This window comes from Triplophysa rosa, linkage group LG11 (genome assembly GCF_024868665.1).
Source record: "Triplophysa rosa linkage group LG11, Trosa_1v2, whole genome shotgun sequence".
Classification (NCBI taxonomy): domain Eukaryota; kingdom Metazoa; phylum Chordata; class Actinopteri; order Cypriniformes; family Nemacheilidae; genus Triplophysa; species Triplophysa rosa.
In genome coordinates this window covers 3767663-3784199 of record NC_079900.1, presented here as the reverse complement: position 1 = coordinate 3784199, position 16537 = coordinate 3767663, and the positions used below count along the sequence as shown (strand labels likewise).

At 37.0% G+C, this 16537-nt stretch overlaps 2 protein-coding genes across 3 annotated transcripts; one reads left to right on the top strand and one right to left on the bottom strand.

Annotated features, from left to right (window-relative positions):
• The first annotated feature begins 680 nt into the window (after positions 1–680).
• syce2 (synaptonemal complex central element protein 2) lies at positions 681–8463 on the top strand. The gene is made up of 5 exons (XM_057346623.1): positions 681–793; positions 7580–7666; positions 7756–7832; positions 7928–8135; positions 8266–8463. Exons 2-5 carry the CDS (start codon positions 7583–7585, stop codon positions 8458–8460), a joined length of 564 nt encoding a protein of 187 aa, XP_057202606.1. The 5' UTR covers positions 681–793; positions 7580–7582; the 3' UTR covers positions 8461–8463.
• A 1083-nt stretch (positions 8464–9546) lies between these two features.
• Positions 9547–15039, bottom strand: LOC130562287 (serine/threonine-protein kinase/endoribonuclease ire-1-like). Of its 2 annotated transcripts, XM_057347209.1 has the most exons (9): positions 14396–15039; positions 13134–14263; positions 12450–13028; positions 12202–12362; positions 11598–11821; positions 10804–10980; positions 10556–10664; positions 10342–10430; positions 9547–10237 (listed from the first exon to the last, which is right to left on the bottom strand). In XM_057347209.1, the coding sequence occupies exons 2-9, from the start codon at positions 13177–13179 to the stop codon at positions 10120–10122; spliced, it is 1503 nt and encodes a 500-aa protein (XP_057203192.1). In that variant the 5' UTR covers positions 13180–14263; positions 14396–15039; the 3' UTR covers positions 9547–10119. The 2 variants fall into 2 exon arrangements, with proteins under 2 accessions (XP_057203192.1, XP_057203191.1); XM_057347208.1 differs by lacking the exon at positions 13134–14263 and having other exon boundaries at positions 14396–15037.
• Positions 15040–16537: the final 1498 nt, after the last annotated feature.

Here is a 16537-nt window from a genome sequence, read left to right as displayed (position 1 = left end):
TGTGTCGTTATGCCATTAATGCCGAATGAGAATGTAATGCCAAGCATTTAAAGTTCTGATGGTTTTTTATATTAATCCTTCTTTTGGGGATAACTTGATGATGTGCGGCACTGCTTATGGAGTTCATGTAATCGTCTTACACAACTGGACAAAAGTAATATGACTCGAGCAATCCTCTGCGTTTCCAAGGGACCTTTCGGGTCCAAAAATGGTCAAATGTGATACGGAAGAGGATTCCAAATAAACTGCAACAAGATGCTTTTGAGTCCCCTTAGCGTGCACGCTAGAGAAAGTCAAAGAGTTGGATTTCCAGGAAATGCTCGAATTGATCAAATGTATATCTGGAAAGTTGTGTAAATGTTATGGGTTCACAAATGGATGTCAGAAAGCACAGTTTGATCAGTTTTGAAGAAAATGTATACCTTCACATCTGCACATGCTGAATGTGATCTGAGGTCTCTTTTGATGTACAACTTACGTCTGTGAATCCTGTTTTTTTTCCAGGTCCCGACCCTTCATAGACATAATTCCAAAACTTAATTCCTTTACGTTGTCTCTTTGCTAATACCTTTACAGTTTCATTTTTTGTCCTATCAGACATCCCGTGGGATAGCAGGACTGTTGGGTACAGATGGGCTGTTGGAGCTGTTGGGGAAGAAAGAGGGAATGTAGGGGATAGCGGCCAGCAGGAGAGGGCTCAGCTGGGGGCTGTCGTCCGATGGTAAGGGGATAACCACATCATCCTGGTCCCACACATGGAAAGCATTTGAACGGGAGAGTGAAAGAGCTGTGGGTAGGTGGCTGGGTCTGATGCTTGGCATGTCACCCTTTTTTTCATCATCTTCATTAGGGCCGAGTACACACTCTGCCGGGAGAGAAAAGAACAGGGGTCATCGTAACACTTAGGAAATGTAACATAAGTCATAGCTTGTGTAGTCTCCCCAATCGGTTTCATTTCCAATCAATACAGGTTTTTTGATAAAACCTGTTTTGAAGAACTTTGGTAAAAATGTCCTTGTAATGTAACCTAAATCTGAACTAAAATGATTAAAATCTCAATGAGAGTTACATTTTAAACCATTTTTTTACTGATCTTATCTATATATCTTATGCGATAAATATAATATATAAAGCCTGATTCCACTACACACACAGACACACACCTTTCTAAACCCTTTGAGTTTTATAGAGGTCATATCTCTTACCTGCCACATCTCTTGCCAGGTCTTTGATTAGATGTCCAACTATTGCATAGGCGACTGCAACAATGACCAGTGCGGCCATTAACAGATACAAAACTCCCTTTGGTAAGGGTATAAGGTCTCTGGGCACAGGCTTGTAATCTTTAAACATTGGGTCCTCGTTTGGAAAGGAGTATTGAAAGGCATGTCCAGTCTTATCGGTAACATTGAAACTTGTAACGTTCATCACCAATCTCTCATTTATTACCACATCCATATCAGAAAGCAGTGATTGTGTTTTTAACGCGCATTTCTTTTACTTTCACCAGCTGGAATCCGACGAGTGTTGTTTTGATTTGTCATTGAAAGCTCTTCTGTGAATCATCTGTCTGTGAAGTATCTGGAAAAATGAGGCCATAGGACTGCAAACATCATGCAAAATCCGACTCCGACACCGAATCGTGTTTAATGTTTATTCAGTTGTGATCGTTAAGTTAATAGTTCACAAGTTAGTCGTTGAATGTCCTCACCTTCATCGCAGCTGTCTGTATATTCCAGTTTCGTTAAATGCGCGACAGAAGTTGACTGTTTGTTATTTTAAGACTCATTTTTGTCTTCGTTATTTGAAGCTTTTTTGTAATGTGTGAGGGTTCGCGAAACGTCCGTGTTGCGCATGCGCGTCTGTGCGGCGTGCGCTGTCCGCGGTGCTGAAGTCACTCGTTGTCCGCGCGGGACCGGGCTGAAGGCTACTTTCAGCTGAACTGCATTTCTAAAACCGCCCACTTTCCACTCGATTTAATCCAATGGTCATCATTCGATAGACGTAGATATACTTCTTGATCCAGCCCCCGATGAGTTGATTATAGCCGTGCTTGTCACGTCTGACGTCCCTTAATTCCAGCTAAATCGAGGATTCCGCGAAGATGGTGATCCCTCTGAAGAAGACGCGGTTTCTAATTGACATTTGTAACTACCGGTTACTCGATTAATCTTGACTTTGTATTAGCAGAAACACAAGACTGTGTCATACGTGACAGTATCCCAACCCGAGTGATATTTTTATTATTGAACTAGCCAAAATACATGGTCGTTTAGTTGTCAACTTGTTTTATGCAATTATATATTTGATAAAATATCATTTTTACAGTCTAATGTAATATAATAAATGGCTGAATCCAAATGTATCTTATCACACGTACACTGTAAGGCAAATACACAAAAGACAGTTGCAGTTGGCGAATACACAAAAACATTGTAACAATTACCAGACATTACATAAAACTCTTAGACTGTTTGTTGGCAGCAAGTTCCCGGAGGATCCCGACTTTGAGCTTTGCTCTTGATTCATGGAACTTTGGGTTTAACCTCGACTTAAATGCTACCTTTAGCTTCCCTGGTGCAGACACATTAGTACAAAATGAACAAAATGTAACCTACATGGTACAAACATTACTGTCTAATGTTAAAAAGTATACGGCAGGTGAAAGGCTGCAAGTATTAATTTGACACACTTTTTGAGACGTGCTTTTTGTGTGAGATTTTAGATCACTAGTTTTATTTAGAATATTTTTTAACATTGATCTTTGTGTTATCTTTGGATAACATGCATCAAGTATTCCCTTGTAAGAGTCAAAACATTCTTTCAAACTCAATTCTTAATGGTCCTTCAATTTATTGTTTAGAAGGGTTCGGTTGGGATTTTATCGTATAATAAATTTTAAGCTACAGCTAAGCAAACTGTTCTCTTACATAACAGTTTGAGCTTTTGTAGGATTTGTTGATTTCCTAATGGCCTGCTTTAAAATCAACATGGCTCGACAGAAGACTATGAGCTGCCCATGTAAGTGGTTCTGTTCCACTACACGAAAGCCTTTTATCTCCTCATTGTGTTTTCCTGATGGATTCCCTCAAGTCCAATGCAAAGTGGGGGCACTACTAAACCGAGATAATCGCTCTGGGGTCTGTGGGTATCAGGAACAGTGTGTCCTATATTCTTATCAAATGCAGGTGGGCATACTGGTCAGATGTCATTATTTGGTGGTTAAAATACGTAAGGATCTTATCTTAGTAGTATTGCATCTGCACATTTTAATTCAAAGAAATCATACAAAGTCTCATACTTTTTGTCACACGCATAACGCATGAATTTTTCTCACTTTTAAAATAAATATCTTCTGCTTAGACTGGTTTAATTTATTGGTAATTAATCCATTCTTTGAGAATTTATTTTAAAAGTTTTTTTTAAAGTCAAAATGCTGGAATTGCCAAAAAACCCTACTTTAAGGAATATGAGAATACATATGTTTTAGTAAACATAGTTAACAATGAAAAGCCATTTTGACTTTGAAATATATATTATTCAACAGGTGATTTCATGGCAGCACATCCGAAAGTAGGGCCATACTGTTCCATTATATGAGGAAATACTGAGAGCTCTTGTCACACCTCCCCTGTACATTTTCTAGCCTTGGCCTCTCCTAAACATTTTATCTCTCAAAGTAGGGCCATCTTATAATAAGGTAAAAAGAGTAAGCATTCATATATCTCTTTATTTGTGACCCTGCATTTGAAAACCCAGCTGAAATCCGTTTTTGCGACTCTGTTTTTACATGAAATCATCCTACATGACGTAAAGTACGTTTTGTGAAAAATGTGATCTTGATATCTATAATAGGCTATTGACTGAGTATAAGCCAATGTCAAAGATCGAAATCATACTTGCTCCATATATCATATAATGACATTAGGCTATAAGTCTTTACCTTGGATTTCTCTCTCAAAATCAATCAGACTCAGTAGAATTGACATTATGCTTCACAACATCTCATCCTCCTCTCTGTATATCTCACTGTTTGCTATTTTTGGATGAGCTTTTAAATGAAACCTGGCACCTGGTTTTACTTTGAACATCTTACCTGTTTTTTTTCTCTCCATAAATGTTTAGAATTATGTGATTTTTGACTTTTTAGTAATTCTATGATAATCTAAATAACTACATTTGTTAAAACCTCACATTTGTGCAGTCGTCCAAAAATAAATCTCCGTTGCATCCTTTTTTTACTCTTTTTTTTTTTTTAGCTTATAAAATATGTGCTTTACATGGCTTTTATGACCTTTATAGCCAGGAATCTATAAGATGAAAGTTAAACGGCAGTCTTTATGCAAATGACACTTTGTGTTTGTTTTGCTCATTTACAGGTACTGTATATCCCAGCTGCCTCGGTAACACTGAGGATTAACTGTGACCTCTGACTTTCATTCATCTCATTATTGCAGTCCATTATGTTCAGAGCTTGTCCAGGCCTCAATGAATTTCCATTCACGGATTACTGCTCAGATACTGAACTATACTGCACATCATCGCCTCGAGTCTCTCCTAAAAACTTTGAATCGCAAACCTAAGAAAAATATGGGGAACATATAGGAAACTAGTGGAAACTTATAATGGAAATTCGTTTTAAAAGGAAACTATGCTCTGATGGTCTCTACTGGCTTGTTGGTGTGATGATGTATGTGGTGGATATACAGTTAGGGCCATAAATATTTGGACAGAGGCACATTTTTTTGTTATTTTAGCTGTGTATCAATATGTTTTCGAGTTACAGTTTTATAATAGATATTGTCTTAAAGTGCACACTCTCAGCTTTATTTAGAGTGTATTCACATCCAGATTAGCTGAAGGATTTAGGAATTACAGCTCTTTAATATGAAGCTCCCCCCTTTTTCAAGGGACCAAAAGTAATAGGACAGTTGAATAAAAAGCTGTTTTATTCACATGTATGGGCTTTTCCTTAAATCATTTTGTCATAAATGAAGCATGTTAAAGGTCTGGAGTTGATTCTACATGTGGTGTTTGCATTTGGAAGCTGTTGCATCGCCAAGATCGCCATGCAAGTGAAACAGACCATAGTTCGATTTTAAAAACACTACACATCCGTCAGAAAGATGCCGGGAACATTAAGAGTGGCCAAATCAACAATTTGGGACATTCTGGGGGAAAAAAACACACCGCTGAGCTCAGTAACAAAACAATCCTAGGTGTCCATATGAGATCAAATTGGTGGATGATGACATTATCCTCTCCATGATAAAGAAAAACATCTTCACAACTTCCAGACAAGTGAAGAATTAATCCGGATGCTTCTGTCTTCTGTTACATCACCAAAAAAACACCAGTGACCCAGTGCCTGAGGACGTCATGCATGGAAATGAAATCACACTGCCTGAACACTATTTTACTGAAGATGTTGTATGCTCATATCATGAGATATTCCAAGCCTTCTCCATATCTTTTATTCTTTTTAGTCTTATGCAGGCTGAAATTAATTTGATCTCTCCAAAAAAATGCTTTCTAGAGCTTGTTCGGCTATTTCAGAAGTCTAATCTACCCATCCTATTCTTGAGGCTTTTGCACCTTGTTGTGAACCCTCTCTATTTTTTCCTTGTATTCTCTTTATTGTTTTGATTGACAAACATTGACATATTTACCTCTTGGAGAGTGTTCTTCACTTGTCCGGACATTGTGAAGGTGTTTTTCTTCATCATGGAGAGGATAATGTCATCATCCACCACTTTTATCTCATATGGACACCTAGGATTGTTTTGTTACTGAGCTCAGCAGTGTGTTTTTCCCCCCCAGAATGTCCCAAATTGTTGATTTGGCCGCTCTTAATGTTCCTGGCATCTTTTTGACGGATGTGTAGTGTTTTTAAAATCTAACTATGGTCTGTTTCACTTGCATGGAGATCTCCCTGAACCCCATGATGTGGGTTCACAGCAACAGCTTCCAAATGCAAACACCACATGTAGAATCAACTCCAGACCTTTAACATGCTTCATTTATGACAAAATTATTTAAGGAAAGGCCCATACATGTGAATAAAACAGCTTTTTATTCAACTGTCCCATTACTTTTGGTCCCTTGAAAAAGGGGGGAGCTTCATATTAAAGAGCTGTAATTCCTAAATCCTTCAGATAATCTGGATGTGAATACACTCTAAATAAAGCTGAGAGTGTGCACTTTAAGACAATATCTATTATAAAACTGTAACTCGAAAACATATTGATACACAGCTAAAATAACAAAAAAAAATGTGCCTCTGTCCAAATATTTATGGCCCTAACTGTATATTAACCAGAAAAATACCATCAAAACCTACTGGAATAAGACCCTTTATTTTTATTGTGTGTGCGTGCGCGCGCGCTGTGTAGGCTATTAAGATTTCAGAACGACAGGCACCGAACAGCAAGCTCCGTAAATCCCAAATGCAAAAAATATTTGTGCTTTAATACGTCCCGTAATATCAATAAATAAATAACGTAACGTAAATTACAAATGTACATGCTTTGAATACCACGAATAGCAGGATACATGACAACCAAGCGAACAAGCAAAGTACTCGCCGTTCACCGAGAAGCGTGCTCACGTGCTGTGCAGGTGACGCGCATCATTCGAGGGAGGGATCTATATCCTGTGTGAGTAGCCGAATGTGAAATACCTCTAATAAACGTCAGAAAATATCACCAGAAAAAAAGGGTCGATGAAAAAAAGAGTCAAACACACATTACTTGACGGTAACACTGTACTGAAGCGAGTAAGTTAAGTTTGGCTAAATTGAAGAAAAGTCAGTCAGACAAGCTAAGCAACCCGCTAATTTACGGCACTCACTAAATCCTTGGTGTTTCGAGTCAGACGTGATCACCCAAACGTGTTTTTTCGTCAATTTTAACAATGATAGGTAGTTTAGATGGTTAGAGTAAGGTTAGGGTGGGGGTTAGGGTAAACGTTTCGTAAGACTTGAAACACCAAAGATTTAGTCAAAACCAACAAGCCACGCCCACGGATCTGACTCGAAACACCGAGGATTAAGTGAGAGCCCTAATTTACATCACATACATGCAAACGTGTAACAAAGTGAAAAATTAAACAATTACATTGTTTATTGCACTGAAGTTTACTCGGTTTTATTACAAAACATGGCTCACAAACTAAACTAAATAAAGTAATGTTTTTCCACATGTGTCGTGTACCGTTAACTTGCGAATGACCCCTAAATACGATGCGACGCTATATGGTGACGTTATTAACTTGGTAACATGTTATTTTTCAAGACTGCCATCCCTTACGAAAATTAACCATGTTTCTGGCAGATTGAGTAACGTTACCTGCATAACCAAAGTTTTACTATGGATACCATGGTAACTATAGAAACATGGTTAATGTTTAGTTATCCTGATTTAACTATAGTAACCGAGGTTGGTTTGGTTTGATGTGCAGTAAAACCATGGCTAATTTTTGAAATCTTGATTATATAATGTAATATAAATGTAAGTATAGCATATAAGGAAAGTATGTTGTATAATTAATGTTCGCTCGTGTGTATTTTTTGTTTATTTAGGCCATGTCTCAGCAGCTTTTGGGAAGTTCAGGGTCCATAACGTTACATTCAACACCCAAAACCGGTCATCACCATGCGTCAGCAAAGGTATAGAAGATACACAAACGAACAATAATGTTTAATAGTAACGTTGAAGTGATGTAGTTTTGCTAATGCGGAACTTCTTGTCCATACAGGTGTCAGATGAGGGGCGTACCTCAACAGGTGAAACATTATCATTTGTAAAGCTGGATGAGAGCATCGAACAGCAGAGGTGAGCCAGTAAAGCACAACTTAGTTATGTACCATACTGTATTGTTGTTTGTTCATTGATAAGGATTGTTGTCATCTTATCCATCTCTCACACAGTGAGGACTCCGGTATCTGCGTTTCAAAATCCCCAACTAGAAGTTCACCGGACCAAAGCACTGTTGAACATGATAGCGTACTGTCTCTCACAAATTCAAGAATAGAGGACATTGGAAAGAGAGCACAGGATCTTATCGAGAGGATCAATGAACGCCGGGCCATGGACCAACCTGTGATGAACAGCTTTGAGGAGCAACTCACGAAAAAGGTACTCAAGAGGCTTAGAAATAGGAAACAAATGCAATCTAAATCTGGATTGTAATTATCCTGGTAAATATTGCCTGAACAAGTTTTATACACAATTGCATAGATGTTCTGGCTCCCGTGTGTTTACGCAGGTGAGTGAGATGTGTCAGCAGGTGAGGGAGCAGATGTTTGACTATTATGAGCAGCGTGGTCAGGGGATTCAGGCCATCATCAGTGAGCTGTCCGAGGTGCTGGAGAAAAGCAGTCAGTTTAGCATGGAGCTACAGGAAGCCAGTCAAACTCTGAAAGCTGTTAACAAAACCCTGCAGCACGTCACAGAGCAGTAGAGTGCTCTTTAAACGGCGATAATATAATGAGTTAACCGTTATTATCAGTTCAAATGCATTCTGTACATTAATATGATTGATATGTTGTTTACACAGTTGATTACACGCTTTAATGGGTTTACAATGCTATACAGGTTGAAATCTGAATTGCAGTATTGTTCAGATATAGAGACAGAAGGATGCTATTAGCAAGTTTATTAGCGTAATTTGCATTCATATTTGTATGTATGAAATACATTTGTTTCTGTTTCTTTGGGTAACAGCAGTATGTTTGTCTCTGTAACTAATGTTTGGCCATTGTATGATTAAGGATTTTCCCCCCTAAGCATTAGTTATTGAAAACTCATCTAATTTATTTGGTTGCCAATTCTCTTTATGGATCTTACAGCACAAATGAGCTGTTCTCTAAATATGGACAGCAAGATACAACACCGTTGTAAAACCCAGATTGGTAACTCCCTGAAGCCTTACAGTACCTGTGTAACAAAAAAGTGGAAACCCTATAATTACACAGTTTATTTACCTGATGTAAATAATATACTTTCGATTGAAAACAGTGAATGTAGGTTAAATTCAATTATTCTATACATAGTAATGCACAAATGTACAAACATGCGCTCTCACAAATAGAATGAGATCTTTGTAATCCTGCACAATCCTTCACAAAACCTACAATTAAAACAGACCGAAGCAAATCTGGTTACAACATAGAGAAAAAACCCTTTGATGCTCGTGGGGAATTGTTGCCCTCAGTCTTGGGGTGGACAGACCCTTCAAGCCATGTTCCAAGATTTAGCCACGTATCCCCACATCGTCATATCTTTTGCAATCTTTTCAGATTGCAATCCTGTGAGTAGATCAGGGCAAGTGTGAACCTGTGTCATCTATAATAGTATGATATCTTATAGCTTGTTTAGATTTGTACAAATTATTTGACCAATGTATAAACAAAATCACAACTTATTTTGTGTCTGTGTGAATGAATTCAGGGCAACAGCACCACCATGTGGGCACAGGCTGTAAATGACAATGTAGACTGCATACTTTATCAGTTTTATATAAAGCACTATATTAGTGTACAAATGCCTCTTAATTGAAAAAACAATGCGTTTTAGTGCAAATTTATTTCGTGCTATATTTAAAAACATGCTGCTGTGAATTATACATCAATAGCAGGCTACACCATTTTACAACAGTAAAAGTGAATGGAGCATAAAAGAACAGAATATGAGTTAAGGCTGTAACATACTCACGCAATGAAAGCTTAACAAAACCATTTTCTACATATTGTCTAAATAAAACAATATATAATATTAAAAGTACAGCACTAATGGGTAAAAACCTATTAGATAAAAAAACAATAAAAATGAATAATAAACATTAAATATAAACATTAGCAGCTTGATTCGCTGGGAAGGGAACACATACTAAGAAAAAAGTAGAGAGTGAATCCAACATTGTCGCTTGGATAACAGCACCTGCCAACTGCATAAATCTGAATGTCTGAAATCCAACTTTACTAAGATATCTGAGTTGACACAGATGTGATAGGAATTCATTTGTGGTTTATCTTTGGAAAGCGTCTGTGTTTACAGAAAGAAAAAAACCTAAATTTACTAAATTGCTTAATTTTAAATGAAGACATTTCAAGGGTCATGTTCATGGTGTCTCCTCTGCATCATCAATATCCCAGCTCAGGTCTTTGGCCAGCCCATATAAACTTATGAAGAAATCTGGGAAATGGTTGAGCATGTTCTTCTCATAAAATACTTGATTTCTGTCGGACATCAAACAAAAGAGGAAGAGTAAATATAACTGCAGACAATCTTACACCAAAATTCAGATACTACCTCTGTATCCCTAACCCCATCCCTAACTTACACATGCACCATTTTGTTGCGCAAAACACGCAGCAGGCCAAGCAAGTCCTCTGGGAGCTTTTGGTTAATGTCCGGCCATATCTGTGAAAGCTGTGAATATAAAAAACACGTACCCTTAACAGTATGTTAACATACAATTAAAAACAAAACGATTTTGTTGCAAAAAAAAGTAAAGCTCGTTTTGGCGAGCTGTGCTATTTGATGCTGTTACTCACATCTGTTTTCCAATTAGAAAAGGTTTTCTTCACACAGTACTTCTTTGCATTGTCGCATAGCTTATAAAGCTTTGCTAAATCCTCACCCACTAAACTGAGGATATCGTTCCTACAGTAAAAAAATACATACAAGTAAAATTAGCAGCAAAACAGGGACGTCTGCATATCAAGCCTTAAATAAACAACGTAATAAAAATGGCATTTTTTATAAACATTTGAAATTACAGTATTATGCATTTTTAAATAACCTCTTTTCAGCTTGGATTTTAAGCTGAGCAAAAGCCTCATCAATGGTCAGTTTGGCTGTTGGGTCTTCTCCCCGACTACTGTTCTTGCTGTTGTCGAAGAGGTTGTAAAGTTTTTCTAACAGCTCATATTTTTGTACTTCATCTCTATCACCCAGGTCCTTAAGGACTCTTTTCTTCCTGAAGGAAATACAATTGTGCATAAAAGAATGTAAGTAGGTGAGTAGTTGAGAATGTTTTAGGCTTTGGCTAAGTCTTCTGAAGTCACACAACAACAGATCTGAAACAGACCCAGATGTAAGATATTATACACTGGTATTACACTTAGAAATGGCCTTAGAATGACACTTGAAGTCACACCTCATTGTTTCTGTGTCTTGTGGCTATGGACCACAGACACCATACGAGTTGAAAACTTACAGTAATTTGTTGTCTATTTCTTTAAATAAGCTATTGTAATAAGCTAATGTATGGCTTTAAGTAAATGTTGTAAATGTATTTTTTGGGTGAAGTTCTCAGACTCACAGATGAAGACAGATTCCAAGATAAAGAGCCTAAAGTCAAGAAACAAGAGGAAAAGCCAAAGAGTTGCTTTTGTCTGAGAAAGAACCCGTGAACAGAACTGGAAAGAAACAGAAGAAATATGAAAAGATCAAGCAGTGTGTGTGACCATCGTTTTAAAAAAAGTGAAAACGCATTTTATTCCTATATTTTCTCAAATATTCCATTCCATGAAACCAACCAAACAAATAAGTAAAACATTAATTAAATTTGTGAAATATTATTCAATCATTTACCTGACGTCATCCCAGAAGTAAGGATGCTGTAGGGCCTCATCCATGGTGGGTCTCTGTGCCGGGTCTATGTTGATCATTCTCTCTATGAGATCTTGTGCTACTATATCAAGGGCATCATCAAGAGAGTAATTCCCTTCTCTAATGTTAGTCTCTCGATCCGAGTTATTTACATCAAAAGGATGTTTCCCATCAGTGAGGATATAGTACACTAACATCCCAGCAACCTAGAATAAATAACAACCCGTGAAGCACAAACTGATCTGACAGTGAGAATAAAACAATAGCAATATTAAGAGTTGATCCTCTACATCTGCAATCTGCAATTGTACGGAAAAGAGTAAAAAAGTCCTGAGATCTTCAAATAAGATGATCCCCTCATGAACATTTCTGGTAGCTGTACTTTAATTTATAGTCGAAGGACAAACACCTTCTATTAAATTGAGTTGACAGTCTTGTTTTCTCATTATTTTACTACTTTTAGATGTGTAATTCTAAAGATCAACATTCTCGTTTTTGAAACGCTCCACAGATCCTGAAGCACTTCTTGGACCTCAGTTTGAACCCTTGAGAGGTTATATGACGGCGATTGATTCAATATACAAACCTGGACATCTGAGCTCATTCTGTATCTACTGTCTCCAGAAGGACCAAGGGTCTCCACGGCCTCCCAGCCTCTGGTACCAGCTCTCGCGGTATACACAGCACTGCCCTCCCCCAGTTTGCGACTTAAGCCAAAGTCAGCAAGCCTTGCATTCTTTCCTGAATCTGTTGAGAACAGTGATGTTACTTTATTATATCAATAAAAGGTAATAATATTACATACTAAATGACTATACAAACTACTTTTCATACCTATCAAAACATTTTTAGGTTTTATATCCCGATGTATCACTTCACCATGATGAAGATCTCGAAGGCCAATAAGCACGTCCTTTACTATTTTCTTCAAAGCAGCGTCTTTTTTGTCTTTATGTTCTGGCTTACGGAGGTCTTCCATGTAGCTCTCCAAATCACATTCACAAAGTTGTAGTGCAAGGTAATAAAAATCATCATCTTCTGCAAAGTCCACATATCTGACTATGTTCTTGCTCTCGAGATTTGAATCTTGTAAATGCTTCAGTTCGTTTTCAAAGGTTTTGTTGTTCAGTGGATTCTTCGTTATTCGTTTGATGGCAACCTCAGTACCATCTCCTTTCAGGCCAAGATAGACCTGTGTTCCACTGCTTGAGCCAATGAAGTATTTCTCATTTCTAGAAAAGTAGATGCTGCCAACTAACTTTTTTGAGCGGTCATTTCTGAATTCTCTGATTGTATCGCTGTGCTTTTTAGAGGATTGGTTCCACTTGATGAGAACATCTTCAGGTGTGCCTGTGTTATCTTGTGTTTCTCCTTGAGATTGCAGTACTACAGAAGAGGCTTTTGAGGAGGATCCTGAAATACCACACCAAGAGAAAAGATTTCAGAAATTGTCTTCCAAATTACATCAATTAAATCGATAGTTCAGCCCAGAATTACAATTTGTGATTATTTACTCACCATTAGGCCAGCTGAGATGTAGGTGACATTTTTTTGAGTAAACCATAAAGACAATTTTTAGGTAAATCCGCAGCCCTCTGTGCTTCACACAATGGGTGTAAACGGGTGCCAGATCTTTAAGAGTTCTAAAAGCACATATATCCAACACAAGCGTGATCCCACGACTCCTGGTGACATATTGTTGTCTTGTGAAGCGAAACGATCATTATTTACAATAAATTTATATAAAATTATGAGTGGTATTCTACAGCTTCCGCCAAACGTCCTGACGCATAAATGACGTATCTTGAGATCTGCACACACATCCTCTTTCTACCCTGTAAACACACCAGTGTCCGTTCATCTTTGAATGCAACAGAGGAAGTGCGATCAGGAAAGGACGTTTGGCGGAAACTGTAAAATATTGCTCATAATTTTAGAAATGACGTTAATTTTAGTGCAAAAAATTATCAATTTGCTTCACAAGATGTCAACATGTCACCAGGAGCCGCGGGATCATGCTTGTGTTGGATATATTATGTGCTCCCACTTACGTCCATATATGAGGCACAAATAAACAACAATTTTAATTCCGGGCTGAACTATCGCTTTAAAGTGATAGTTCACCCAAAAATGACAATTTTGTCATCATTTATTCACCCTCTTGCCACGTCAAACCTGCTGACTTCTGCAGAACACAAAAGAAGATATTTTGAAGAATGCTGGTTACCAAAAACCGATGGTACCCATTGACTTTGATTGTATGTTCACTGTTACGACCCTTCCTGGCTCATTAATATACAGGGATTTAAAGAAGGGTAAAATGAGACCATTTTCACAATAAACATATAAACAAATTTCTTTGTGTTCTGCAGAAGAAAGAAAGTCATACAGTTTGGAAATGACAAAAGATTAAGTACATGATGACAGAATTTTCATTTTTGGGTGAACTATCACTAAGATAAATGCTTTGAAAATCTGCTTTTCTCTTTGTACTTTTAGGTGATGCAGACAAATTTGGTCATTTTAGAGCAACTCTGTTTATTTATTTATGTGGTTACATAGGAGAGGTTGTCCTTGCACAACTCTTCAATTCAAATACATTTTTATAGGGCAAATCAGCTTTTTGTGACTCATCATGGTTTATTAATCTGTAGAAAATAAAACAGAGCTGTGAGGTTGTAATATTTACATCAATCATTCTGAATATACTGTATGTAAATGAGTATCAGGGGAAAGTTGTCTGTGCGGTTATAGTGTGCTGTAGAAACATTCATCTTTACCTCTCACGTTGAGCTCTTCCTGCAGTTTTTTTGCAAGATTGTTTTGTTTCATTGTCTTCAAAATCAACTGAGTGACTTCTGCAGCACCGTCCTCTTTATATTGTTCAATCATACAACTCACAATATCACACCTCGCTTTATTCTCTAGCTTGCTTTTGGAGATTTTGCCATAATTACTTTCTGAAGTCAAATGCCATGTGAATATTATGAGATCCTCTGACTTCAGATCATCCAGGCACTCCAGAAGAATCAGATGCACAGATCTTTCACCTGCAGCAGATAATGAAGTATGAGACACTAAAAAAAAACTTTCTTAACAAAGGGATTTTTAATCTGCTGATGCATGTTTGGCTCAGGGTGCAACATACTATATTTGGGATTATTTATTTAATGTAAATAAATTTGTTAGAAATTGATGTGCATTACAAGAATGACTCATTAGCTGTTATTGGTTATATGAGCCTCGGCGAGTCTAGTCTAGTCCTGTAGGGTCGAATGCATGTCAATAATTCAGCATCATGCTGTTTTGTGTATTTCAACATTAAATCATCACAATTACAATCTCAGGTTTTTTTACAACTTGAGCTTTAAGATTCTTTTGCTTTATAAGCAAGGTAAAATGAAATCTGGATTTTCTATTCATATATTCATTCATAACAGTTAGTGTTGTCAATCCATTAAAATAATAACCATAAAATATATATATTTTTAAATAAAATCGCAACTTTTTATGTATGCAATTTTTTCTTAATTTTTACATTAATTATAGCCTATAGTATAATGGAGAGTTATCAATTTTAAAATGTATTAGTCTTTAAAAAAAACTTTTATTTTTCTATGCCTTTCCTACCTATCTAACAGATAGGAAATATACAGAAATTGAAGGTTATCAAACACTTTACAGTCTTCGCCGCTAAATTTACATTTACATTTAGTCATGTAGCAGACGCTTTTATCCAAAGCGACTTACAAAATTCTACATTAAATACACAAGAAATCTCATTAAAGCTACAAACACATTGAATTATTATTTTCTTTTGTTCTTTGATAAACATTACTGACAGGAGTCACAGCAGCTGCTGCTGGATGCAGATCTGACCCATTTCCAATTTTGGCAACTCTATATGCATTCATTTAAAACTTTATTTAACTCCTAAAGTAAGTCATGAAGTTTGCCCTTATGAAGATACTCGACATACACATTTTCGGCACAGTGCCACCTAGTGGTCCAGAGATATAAAGATGGCTATTTTGCTTATAACTTGAAAACTTTTGGTCTCATTTGGTTCTTTGAGTCATGCGAGTCAATTAATACCCAATGTTGCTTGGTCTGGGCGTCGCCCATTTGGAATTTTGTTGTAAAATGCAGTATTTACAAATGCAATGGTGAAATGCTACAAAACTTCGTAAGGTTCATCACGGTCAAGTTCTGATAGGACCTTTAAAGTTACAAGCTAGCACCCCCTAGTGGTCAAGAGATATAACGAAATGTATTAAAATGCTTGTAACGTGAGGAAATCAACATAATGTTATAGGATTCACATTAGTATATTTATTGGCTCAAGCCGAGTTCATTGATATCAAAATTGTCATATTCAACCATACTTCCTGTCCATTATATTGAATTATATAGAAAACACACTTTTTCAAACTCCTACAAAACCTGTCTGGTTTGCACTGAATTTGGTATATGGCTTCTAGAGAGATCCCTAAATAAAAAAATTCAAAAGCTTTTTTATTGGTCAAGCGATTCTTGTGTCAATGACTTCTAAGGTCATGTAGCTGTATCTTCGCGACACTTTTGTGTATTGACACGTAAGTATCATTACTGGCACATGTTGTCTGCCTCATAAAAATTTGGTGTCAGCACCACCTAGTGGTCAAACGTTATAAGCAATTTTATTGTGTCCTAAGTGCATTTCCCTGTTTTTAAACTTGGTTTTCAAAATCTGATCATCTGACATGTCCACAATATTTCCCTTTGGGCAATTGCTGGGCTTGACCCCGTAATTGCTGCTTGCAGCTATATTTATTACTAGTAGTAGTAGTAGTAGTACAATTTAACTACAAATTAACATTACATGTTGTGTAATGGTTCAGTGAATAAAACTTACCCTGATCTACCATTGTTTCTCTTTACTC

Bases quoted from the DNA above. Each gene is read 5' to 3' on its own strand.
- syce2 (XM_057346623.1), top strand. From the start codon at position 7,583: ATGTCTCAGCAGCTTTTGGGAAGTTCAGGGTCCATAACGTTACATTCA. The intron at 7,667-7,755 runs GTATAGAAGATA...TTGTCCATACAG, and splicing joins ATCACCATGCGTCAGCAAAG to GTGTCAGATGAGGGGCGTAC. The intron at 7,833-7,927 runs GTGAGCCAGTAA...TCTCTCACACAG, and splicing joins GAGAGCATCGAACAGCAGAG to TGAGGACTCCGGTATCTGCG.
- LOC130562287 (XM_057347208.1), bottom strand. From the start codon at position 14,507: ATGATTGAACAATATAAAGAGGACGGTGCTGCAGAAGTCACTCAGTTG. The intron at 13,029-14,395 runs GTAAAGATGAAT...GTGGTATTTCAG, and splicing joins GGAAGAGCTCAACGTGAGAG to GATCCTCCTCAAAAGCCTCT. The intron at 10,431-10,555 runs GTGAGTAACAGC...TTATATTCACAG, and splicing joins TTTCTAATTGGAAAACAGAT to CTTTCACAGATATGGCCGGA.